The 11,750-nt window shown below is 34.8% G+C and overlaps 1 protein-coding gene across 1 annotated transcript; it reads left to right on the forward strand.

The window, feature by feature from the left end:
- Positions 1–186: 186 nt before the first annotated feature.
- Positions 187–10,988, forward strand: LOC145719436 (BBSome complex member BBS7-like). Its single transcript, XM_081810931.1, has 7 exons — positions 187–2,198; positions 4,179–4,251; positions 4,862–4,978; positions 6,606–6,736; positions 8,209–8,293; positions 9,028–9,130; positions 10,748–10,988. Exons 2-7 carry the CDS (start codon positions 4,191–4,193, stop codon positions 10,971–10,973), a joined length of 723 nt encoding a protein of 240 aa, XP_081667057.1. The 5' UTR covers positions 187–2,198; positions 4,179–4,190; the 3' UTR covers positions 10,974–10,988.
- The last annotated feature ends 762 nt before the right edge of the window (positions 10,989–11,750 follow it).

Genomic DNA, 11,750 nt, shown 5'->3' on the forward strand with positions numbered 1-11,750 from the left:
GTGCATAACACCCAGTGCTCCATGCAGAATGTGCCCTCCTCAATACCCACCACCAGGCTAACCCATCCTCCCACCCCCCTCCCCTCTAGAACCCTCAGTTTGTTTTTCAGAGTCCATCGTCTCTCATGGTTTGTCTACCCCTCCAATTTCCCCCGCTTCATTCTTCCCCTCCTGCTACCTTCTTCTTCTTCTTTTTTTTTTTTGGAACTAGAAGGGTTTTAAAGTTTATCTAATCCCCTGTCCTCAGACCTGCTACTTAGGAGAATCTCTTGGAAGCTTAAAAGGGTGGATTTCTTGTCCTACTCATACCTGCAGATTCAGAATTATTAGGAGTGAGTGAAAAGAAAAAAGTTCTTCATTTGACAACAGCCAAGTTGTAGACCTTGGTTTGAAAACTACTAATTCAATCCAGAGTTCTATGTGATGCACAGCTGTCCTGCATAATTCTGTATAATGCACATCACATGTCCTAACGTCCAGGCTATAAAACTTTGCTTTGGTGAGATTAGGTAAAAATTAAACAATGGCAAGTGGGAGTGAGTTCAGTGGTTTAACAAGAATGTAATATTTTTGAATTGTCCAGTGATAATTGTGAAATACTAAAATCTAAGTAATAATTTGCATAACTCCACATTCAGGAAGGTATGTGGATAGAGGTTTGAGGAAGATCAGGAGTTTCCCAGCCAGTATCTTTTGCTAGTTTCTTAAACGTTTTTACTAGAGTGGCAGAGGTGGGATGGAGAGGATCTTTACTCAGTTTTTTAAAATTTATTGTCTGAATCCCCAGATTTACAAGGGTGCACAGAAAAGCAAGGTTATAACTTGAAAATATTCAATAAGAAACTGAGCACTTACAGAGTTGGTTACCACTCACTCATCCTTCCCTGCTTAATGCTTCCATCTGTCCCCGCTCTTGTCAACAGTAGTGATTGCAAGTAATACTTTGGAAAATGTGTAATTGCAGTATAATTTCAGATGTAGTGCAGATGGATTTCAAGATGAAACTTAAAATCTTGAAAAAGATAGAATTTCATTAGGTTGGTAAAAATGATATTAAGAGGACTACTGAAATCATATGCAGAGCCACAAAGTGAGGCCACTTAAGCGATAACCAAAGAAGAGAAAATCAATGAAGATCTTTATAGCATAGGGAATAATTTTAGTACCAAAACTTTTTAACTAGACTTTAGAACGGTGGAGAAATAGATGAAACCTTCAAATAAAATTACCTTCCTTATGATTACATGATTTTAACAATCTAGAAGTGAAAGGTAATACACTAGTATATGATTTTTGTCAAATTTCAACTCCCCCAGTGAAAACTGGATTCAATATAAGAATTAGAACATTGCTATGATTATTGCCTATATTTTGTTAAATATAATTTGAGATGAACTTGTTTTCATTTCTTTTTTCAAGAAAAATTCTAATGAAATCATTTTCCCCCCACTGTTTATCATTTGAAGTAGATTTGTTTCCAAAAGCCTTTTCTGGACAACTTAGTGTAGTAGTAAGAAAGCCAACTCTAGAGCTAAAAGCTACCTGAGCTGCAACCCACTCCACTACTAGCTGTGTGCCATTAGGCAAGTTACTTAACATTTTGTTGTTCTCTGTAAAGAGGGATAATAATAGTCCCTAGTCCACAGAATTATGAGGATTAAGCTAATACATGTAAATCTGTCAGGACAGTGCTTGGCACATAGTGCATACTGAGAAAAAGTTACTTTTTGACATTGTCTTCAGATATAGACAAAGTTTTCAGTTTTTCTGAGCTTAATTTTTGAGATGCCTGAGGCCTTAAGATCCTCATTTCAGCTTTTTAAAATCAGTGTTATATCAAAAAGCTACAAATTAAGTGGGGGAAACAGGGCGGGGGGAACTATTCTTTAAGTCTGTGATAAAATGATAGAGACTGTATAAATAAACTTATTTTCATATCAAAAGAATTCAGGAGTTTCCTATGCTTATTTTTTAAAATATGGATATTTTAAATTACTTTTAATGTTCTCAGGCATATATCTGGCTCAGACCTCTTTCTCAGTGCAAGTTACATCTATAACCATTATTGTGATTGCAAAGACCAACATTATTACCTTTCTGGGGACAAAATCAATGACATCATCTGCCTTCCAGTGGAAAGATTACCTCGTATTACACCGGTATTGGCCTGCCAGGACAGAGTGCTCAGAGTTTTACAGGTTTCTGTTATTTGCATTTTTATGGTTTTTCATAATTTATGTAAATGAATATTGCTGAACAATGTGTACTTGAGATAAATTACTTATTACGACCACTTTAAATGTCCTACTTAAAATTATATCTGGAAAAAATGCTTTTTAATTGGTGAGCTAATTTTTTTTTTAACTTGAGGCAAATGTATTGAGATCTTTGGCAAGTTTTTAGACATATATGGGAAAAAGGATGCTTTTCTGTCCCCATGCATAATTTCTGAACTAGTTCAGTCAGAATGGAATGCCTTTGCTACAAAGAACGCTTTCTAGCTTTTTTTTCTTTCTTCCTCCATTACTCTTTCCTCCCCCAAAAATCAAATTAATGGAGGAAATTGTGTTGGGGAGAGGGTGTTAGGTTTTAACAAAGAAGGGATAGTTGTGATCAGCGTTGTATCATTTGAGTTTATTCCACATTTATGACAATATGTGGATCAGAATAAGCACTCAGTAAATATTTATTGGATAAGTAAATGAATGATAGAAAAATCAGTTTATTGTCCTTATATTTCTATTAAAAACTATGATTGGTTAAAACAACTGCATAAGGCATTGTTATTAGTAGTAAGAGTTACAATTATGTCTTCTCAAAAGTGGCTTTCAATAAGATACACATATGTAAACACACCAGGATCCATAAAATAAAGTTTAAATGCAAATAACCTAGAACAGGTGGATAACTTGGGTTAGAAAGTTGGGCTGATGATAGTGCGGTTGAACAAAACATTTGGCCGTTTATTCTGTGCCATCACAGGCTTTCTCACTCTTCCAAATTTCACAGCCAGAAATTTCATAGCCATTTCTTGACATCAGTCCTTTTATAGAAGGAAAATTCCAGTAGTTCTATGAGGTTTTATTTTTTTTCTATGGGAAAAAAAGTTAATGTTCAAGGTTCATTCTAGGGGCATGAATGATTAATTTCTTCCATAGCCTGTGCTCCCAAATACGAGTTGTTTGAATAAGGCTTTTAACAGGAGCTGGCTAGTATTCAATTAGGAGTTGGTCTAGCTGATTTGAGGATTCTGCTTTGTTTAACAAGAAGAGATCCATGTGCTTACTGTAAAAATAAAAAAAGTTAAAACTTGAAGCCTTTGTTCTACCCTTCACATATCCCTACACCCCATCGACTCCACATTTGTAAGCAATCCGTTGCCCCAGAGGTAGTCTTTTTTAAAGTTTTTTTGTGTATTTTTTTGTTTATATACTTGATACCTGTGAAGTTTCAAGTGTAATTTTAAATAAAAGATAAAGCATATGACTTTTATATTTTTATATGTTATTTAATATTTTAAGAAAAATGTTATCATTCCATATTTACTATAATTTTGTGGGGTTTTTTGTTGAATGATTTATCATAGATATTTTTTCCATGTGAGTGTAAGTACTTCTACCTCATTCTTTAACAGCTTCACAAATACTGTGTACTAAATGAAAACATTACAAGTGACAAAATTTTTAAAAAGACAAATAAATGGACATAATTTGTTTTCTTATCTAAGTAACAGGTCATTTGGCCTCTCACTGGAGTAGGTTTTGGAAATATCTAAAAGAAAAGCCAACATTCTCCTTAGGAAATAACTTTGGGTCTGTTTAAATGTTTGAATGTGCTCTAAGTTAAACTGGAAAAAAGAAACAACTTGTTCCTGGAAAGCTTTGATAGGAAAATTTACCAGTGTCAGTCAAGTTTTTGGGCAAAGTATTTAAAATGAAAAATATTTAAAGTGTAGAATATTTTATATATTTCTTCTCGATCTTTACATTTTGTATGTATTTTAAAATGAATTAACATATACAAAATTCCTAACAAAGACAAGTTAATAATCACAACCTAATCTTTTCTGGCAGTTTTATTCTGGAGTTTTTTATATGAATATTGACATTATCTATGAGTGCCTAGATTATTTTAAATTTGTACTGTGTTTCAGTTTTGAAATACTTGTTCTCCTTCAGGGATCTGATGTGATGTATGAAACTGAAGTGCCTGGCCCACCTACTGTTTTAGCACTACACAACGGAAATGGCGGTAATCACAATCAGATAAGGGAGGGCATTATGTTAGTTAAGTCTAGATATTTCAGGTTTAATCATTTAACTATATATTAAGTGAAAATGGGAAATTGTAGAAAGAACATGAACTGGAATTGAGACAGTAGTCTTCAGATAACTTGCCAGTAACTAACAGTAATGAATTATTGAACTTTAATTTTCAGTTTCCTTATCTTAAAATTAGATGAGGAAGGGTCTTATCTCTTATATTTATAAAATCCTGTGACTAAATAACCAACCCCCCCAAAGTAAGTGTTCTTTTTATATTTTTTAAATGAGATTTTTTTTTTTTTAAAGATTTTATTCATTTATTTGACAGAGAGAGACACAGCGAGAGAGGGAACACAAGCAGGGGGAGTGGGAGAGGGAGAAGCAGGCTCCCCGCTGAGCAGGGAGCCTGATGTAGGGCTGATCCCAGCACCCTGGGATCATGACCTGAGCCGAAGGCAGGCGCTTAATGACTGAGCCGCCCAGGCGCCCTTTTTAAAAGAGATTTTTATGTGAAAGTCAATGTGTACAAAAAATTTTCAGTTTTAAAGAGATGAGTCATGGGATAAATATTACATGTTGACTTTAATTATAACTAGGTGACTCTGGAGAAGACCTTTGGTTTGGAACATCAGATGGAAAACTTGGGCTTATTCAGATCACTACCTCTAAACCAATACACAAGTGGGAAATTCGAAATGAGAAAAAGTGGGGAGGTATGTTTTTGATGTGGTTTAGATTCTGAAATTTCATTGATTATTAAATATCCTAAATTATATAGCTCATTCTGTTTTATTTATTCATGGTACATAGTAGACCTAGCACTTCACAGAGCCACCTTACTATTTGTTTATTTAGCAGGTCTGTCATACTTTGGCATAATTATTAATCAAGAAATGCTAATAGTAGTTTAGGATAGATAGGCTTTTATGGGCTAATGTCCATCCATAACATCATTCTATGCTCAAAGCCATTATTCACTGTTTGGTATAGGAAATTTATTTGAATTTGAGAGTATTTGATAGGAGGCAAGGAAAAAGTCCAATGGGTCAGGGAATATTTCTGTTTTCTAAGGAATTTATACCTTTCTGCAGGAATTTATATCTGACTTAGAAGGTAGTGAGATGGCTATTTATAGGTATAGTAATTCTATTCATATATTCATTTATTCCTTCAACAAATACTTGTTAGGTAGGAGAGACAGAGAATAAACAAATGAATAAATAAGATAGCTTCATCCAGTCACCTGAAAGAAATATCAGAGGGTGATGTATTAGTGATGGGTGGAGGGAAGACTGTGTTTAGACTGGGTGGTAATGGAAGACATCTTATAAAGGGTAAAATTTGAGCTGAGATCTGATTGATAAGAAAAGGAGTTAGTAATGTAAAAACTTGGGGGGGGGCGGATTATGCTGGATAAAGAGGAAAAAGTCAGGACTTGAGGCAGAGGTAAACTTGATTCATTTGAGGAGCAGAGGGAAGACCAGTGTGGCTAAATGGGTTAGCATGGCAAGAAAAGAAGTCAAGGAAGTAGCATAGAGCCAAATCATGTAGGTCCTTGTGGGCCTTGGAAAAGGGTTTGGATTTTAATCTAAGTGCAGTGAGAAGTCTTTGGAGAATTTTAAGTGGGAGTATGACATGATCTAATCTACCGAAAGAACAAAAAACCCACTAGAGAGAATGGATTTGGGGGGAAGCAGGTCAAAATTGGAAGCATGGAGATTGGTAAGGAAGTCATTGTTATGGTTGTTATAATTTATTTAACTCTAGGCTAGAGATATAAGTAGCCTGGGCTAAGCTAATGGTAGTTGGAAATGGAAAGGAGACAATTTCAGTATGTGTTTTGAAGATAGGGCTGATAAGATTTGCTAAGGGATTTGATCTGGGCAGTGAGAAAGAGGAATCAGAGATGTAGCCTAGAATTTTGGCCTGAGGAACTGGGTGATACCTTACCGAGATGAGGAGAGATTGGGGAAGGAGCATTGAGGGGGTGTGATTAAGGGGAATGAAGAGTTTTCACTGGATATGGAGAGTTTGAGATGCAAATGTATGTCTCAAAGAAAATGTTGAATAGAGACTTGGATATATGAGTCTGGAGCTCTGGGGAGAGGCCAGAGCTGGAGATATAAACTTATGAGCCATTTCTGTTTAGAGTATTATTTAAAGTCTTGGAAATGGATGAATGTAGGTAGAAAAGAGGACACCTGATTATGGTCCAAGGTTTTTGTTTTTTTCCCATTCTGATTTGGTATATACATTTTTTTTCATTCTTTACTTTGTATATACTTGACTGTAGTGTTAGTTTTATTAATAACTTGTCACCTCTATCATCTTTTTTTAAAGGGATTTTGTGTGTTGACAGCTTTGACATTGTGGGTGATGGGGTTAAGGATTTACTTGTTGGGAGAGATGATGGAATGGTGGAAGTGTACAGTTTTGACAATGCAAATGAGCCTGTTCTACGATTTGATCAGGTCAGTTCATTTAAAAAAAGACTATATATGCTTATTCATCAAATAATTATAGAGATGACTATTATGGTTTGGGTTTTATTAAATCAAATATGTTAAAATCTTATGTTTGGCTTAGAATATTGCACCTTTGATGTTGTCAAAATCTTCTCTAGACCACTCTTGTGTTTGAATAATAGACTGTTGCCTTCCAGCTGAATAATAAATTACTGCTTCATTTGGTTTCTAAATAGTGTATATTTGAAGTATTAAATATTTTGCCTTAGTTTCTATAATGCATAGTAGATTACAGGAGTAACATTTATATGTTTGGGTAACATAAACAAGACTGTTGTTTCAAGATAATAATGTTTTAGGAGTAAACTCATGTTGTTAGGACAATATCAAAATATCCTTAAGCAGAGAGAGAAAAGTTGCAATTTCACTTCTAGCCACCCAAGAGTTTACCATATGAAAATTACTAGATAAGAGTAATTTTAGTTCACAAATTTTAAATGTAGTTAAGCTTGTTTATCCTAAGAAACAGAGTTACATGGAGAATCATTCTGCTGTAAATGGAATCTTTTATTTTCATGAAGTGGTGTTCTCCAGTCCACGATTTCCCATCCTGCCTCGGGGAGGATTCATTGAGGCTGTTTTAAAAAACAACAACAAAAAAACCACAACTCAGTATCAACTAACTTTTCTTTGTCTAATTTCTGTACTAGTGCTACCTCTCAGTTTTAGCTTTAACTGCAGATCAGCAAATACAGATGTTTTGATGTATAGAGAAAGTACATTACATAGATAATATGGGGATAAAAATTCTCTAAAGGTTTCATATAGGCCATCTTCTTCTTTATTCATTAAAAAAACTATTTGGGAAAAACACATGAGAGATAGCATATGGAATTCAGATAGACTAAACATATTGGGAGTTTTGCTTATGTAATTTTTTAAAAAAAACTTCTTTCTTGGGATGCCTGGGTGGCACAGTTGGTTGAGTGTCCGACTCTTGGTTTCCTCTCAGGTCATGATCCCAGGGTCATGGAACTGAGCCACACCTCGGGCTCTGGGCTCAAGGGAGAGTCTACTTAAGTTTCTCTCTCCATCTCCCTCTGCCCTCCTTACGCCATGCACATGCGCTCATGCACACAGTCTCCCTCTCTCTCTCTCTAAAATAAATAAATCTTTAAAAACAAAAAGCGAAAAACTATATAAATAAATGATTTTTGCTCATTAGGTGACTGATGAGGCTAAGTGCAACACACAAATATATGAGTCATTTTCAGTCTTCTTTCCCCAAATTTAAAAGCACTGGAATTTTTCTGCCATTTGTGCAGGATTTTTGCCTTCCAATCTCATTGTTTCCACATGGTAAGTATTCAGTAAATGTATGTTTTGAATCTGGAAATGGGAAAATAAGTTTTATGGCTTATTTTAATATGTGAATTTTTTAGTTATTAATGAAGTGCTTGATCTTAAATTGATTTTAGATGTTGTCTGAAAGTGTCACATCTATCCAGGGTGGTTGTATAGGGAAAGATGGCTATGATGAAATTGTGGTATCCACATATTCAGGTAAGGTAAACGGTAGTAAGTAAAGAAAGAATGAATAAGAAAAAACTTAACATTTAATAAATTAGTTTTGATGACTACTTTTTAAAAAAAAGTGTTATTAGTAAATCTTACCTATATCATTAAACCTTTATTGGTTAAAAAATGAGGGAAGGAGTGGGTGTATTGATTTATAAAACAGTTAATATTTGAATAATACTTGTTAAGAGTACTTAGCATGCTCTAGTATCTTTGAAAATTAAATTACATTCTTTGTTTTAAAAAGTATTCACTGAAATTTAGTTTTGTTATTGTGTACATTTCTTATAAAAATTTCCTTGCTTCTGAGATGGTCATTTTTGCATTCTCAAAATAGCCAGTGTGAGAGTTTAATTTTACATGAAAATGATTTGAAAGACTATTTTAATTCATCAGGTATTTGCTAGAATGTGTTGACTTATTCCATGTTTGAAAACTAAAACTATAAGATGTGAAAGATTTCCTTAATCATAGTATTATAGTGTTTCAGGCAAAATAAAAATAATATCACAACATGCTTAAGTAATTTCTTCTTTGTGGTTTGAATATTTTCCAATTTGATTTCTTTTGTTTTTTGTTTTGTTTTGTTTTTTGAAGGAGAATAAGTCCTAGACTAAATGAGGTTGCTGTTGGTGGACACAGGGGCATGTAATAATTGGGGTTTCTTTTAACACTAGTAGCACTAAGTGGTGCATGATTAAGTAATTTCATCTCTACAGGCTGGGTTACAGGTCTGACAACAGAGCCTGTACATAAGGAAAGTGGACCAGGAGAAGAACTGAAAATTAATCAGGAGATGCAGAATAAAATTTCTTCTTTAAGGTAATCTTGGATTTTTTTGTTTGCTTTTTTTTTCATTTCATGAAGTGTGTGGTTTTTTTTTATTAGTAATAGAAGCAGAATATTGGAAGGAACTATACCTTTTAATTCATTTATCACCCTTTTAAATGAAAGTTTATCAGTCAGAAAATTAGCAGTAAGTGCTAATTAGTTATTTCAAAGTTAGAAATATACTTTTATATGCTTTATTCTATATTGACTTTTTCTTAGATCATATTTTCACTTGTTTAGTTATAGATAGTTGTAGTGTTTTGTTTTTTCACAGGCATTAGAAAGAAACCAACACAGATGCTCTATTCCTCATTAATTGTAATGTTTATTGCTCCTATAGACCCTTCTGAATCTTTAAATTTGGCTTATCAGTTTTCTTACTGGAAATGAGTAATGTTGATTCCTTTAGACACAGGGATTGCTTCTGTGGCCTATTCAGTTTGACAAGTCCTATGAAAAGGGGCCCAGACTCAAGTAAAATTGCTTCATATAATGAAGAAGTGCGAGTTGCTAAAACTTTTAACGACTGCTCTCCCTACTTCAACCCTTGCCAACCTCTTGGGGCAGTGACGGCCAATCTTTTTTTGGTGGTAGTTGAGGGCTACAGAAGTTTTTAAGGCAGCAAAATGCCACAAGTACTAATTCACTAAAGCCACACAAGTTTACCACAAGCCAGTTTAGCAAAGCCACCTGGAGAGCAAGCTCCAACGTTCATGCAACAAAGAAACCAGGTAGAGTCAATGTCTACTATCTCACATCCTCAGTATAGTACCGTACATTTATAACCCAGTCTATCCCTCCTGATTCCAGTGGAATATGGGATGAGAAGCTTATGTCTGTTTTGTTCATTCAGTACCTACAACATAGGTACATATGAAGCATTCAGTAAATATTTCTTGGACGAATAAATCTTTTCCTTTGTTTATTGCACAAATCTCTTCCAAGCTCTTCCCAGACTTTTCCCCCTAAGTTGGGGCTGGTGAAGCCTCTTTGTTGTTTCTCAGTTACTATTTGCTTCATTTGCATATGGGTTTTCCCTTTGACTGGAATGACTCTAAGCAATGAAGCAATGCCTGTACAGTTCAATCTAAGCAAAATCTTCTCCAAAACTTAATAGAACTTCAGCTGTACCACTGGCTCATGATCATCCTGTGGTCCCCAAAATGTGAATACTCTGCAGCCTCCTTCCTTTGTCTGTCTCATCTAATTCTGATTGACAGGTACATATTTACACATTTTGTTTCTTCAAATTAAATCTAATATGTTTCTCAGCCAGCACAATCAGTTTCTCTTCTGATTAGTATTATATGTAACTGTAACTAGATTTGTGTATTAGAATTGATTATTTGCAACTTGCTTTGATACTTACAACTCTTTATTAATATTGCTGGTATGGAACTGAGTTTTAATTTTTAGATTAGAGATAAATAATGTGGAATTGTTTGGCCAGTCATAGAAACAAAATTTTGTTCCTATTAGTGTCATAGTTCTAGTTCACCTAATAAAAATCCATTTTGCAGAAGAAAATGTCTCAAATTCTTGTAATCATTCTAAGGACTTCAAATGTGTATACTTATAGGTGACAGAGTTGTATATATTTTCCTCTAGGAGTGAGCTGGAACATCTGCAGTATAAGGTACTACAGGAAAGAGAGAAATATCAACAGTCTTCTCAATCAAGCAAAGCAAAATCAGCAGTACCTTCATTTAGTGTAAATGATAAGTTCACATTAAATAAAGATGATGCCAGCTACAGTCTCATCTTAGAGGTACAGACAGCGATAGATAACGTCTTAATACAGGTAAGCAAAATGTCTAATTTATTTGTTTTCTGATTGCATCTATTTTGCAGACCAGTCATATACACTAATTATTATTGAACACTTTTTAGACAGTAATTGTGTTTATCTTTTTTAAAATTTTTTTTCAAGATTTATTTGAGAGAGAGAGTGAGTGCACCAATGAGGGGAGGGCCAGGCAGAGGGAGAGAGAGAAGCAGACTCCCCACTGAGCAGGGAGCCCAATGCTGGGCTCCATCCCAGGACCCCAGGATCATGATCTGAGCCTAAGGCAGATGCTTAACCAACTCAGCCACCCAGGTGCCCCTTTAAGTGTTTATCTTTTAAATGTTGCATTTAGTTTATATAATTTTAAAAGCTTTTTTAATCTTCCATTAGGTAATCAGTTGCTCATGGATTACCTGGATTATATCTTTACTTTTTATTTATACTATAAGTATTAAACAAAAGACTCAGGGACTTAAGTTTGAGGAAACATCAGAAAGAAGTTAAGGATTTTGTTCTTTGGTTGACCTTTAGGAGAATTTGAAGAGATGTGACAGAAAACTACAGTATTCAATGCCCTTGTTAGAATCTTTTCTAAGGGGCGCCTGGGTGGCTCAGTCGGTTAAGCGGCTGCCTTTGGCTCAGGTCATGATCCCAGGGTCCTGGGATCGAGCCCCACGTCAGGCTCCCTGCTCAGCAGAGAGCCTGCTTCTCCCTCTCCCTCTGCCTGCCACTCTGCCTACTTGTGCTGTCTCTCTATCTCTCTGTCAAATAAATAAAGAAAAAGAAAAGCAAGAAAATTAAAAAAATTAACTTTGAAAGACTAAA

The sequence above is a fragment of the Leptonychotes weddellii genome, unplaced genomic scaffold, assembly GCF_054177405.1.
Source record: "Leptonychotes weddellii isolate Sample4059 unplaced genomic scaffold, ASM5417740v2 HiC_scaffold_4418, whole genome shotgun sequence".
Lineage (NCBI taxonomy): Eukaryota > Metazoa > Chordata > Mammalia > Carnivora > Phocidae > Leptonychotes > Leptonychotes weddellii.

Bases quoted from the DNA above. Each gene is read 5' to 3' on its own strand.
- LOC145719436 (XM_081810931.1), top strand. From the start codon at position 4,191: ATGTATGAAACTGAAGTGCCTGGCCCACCTACTGTTTTAGCACTACAC. The intron at 4,979-6,605 runs GTATGTTTTTGA...CTTTTTTTAAAG, and splicing joins AAATGAGAAAAAGTGGGGAG to GGATTTTGTGTGTTGACAGC. The intron at 9,131-10,747 runs GTAATCTTGGAT...ATTTTCCTCTAG, and splicing joins AATAAAATTTCTTCTTTAAG to GAGTGAGCTGGAACATCTGC.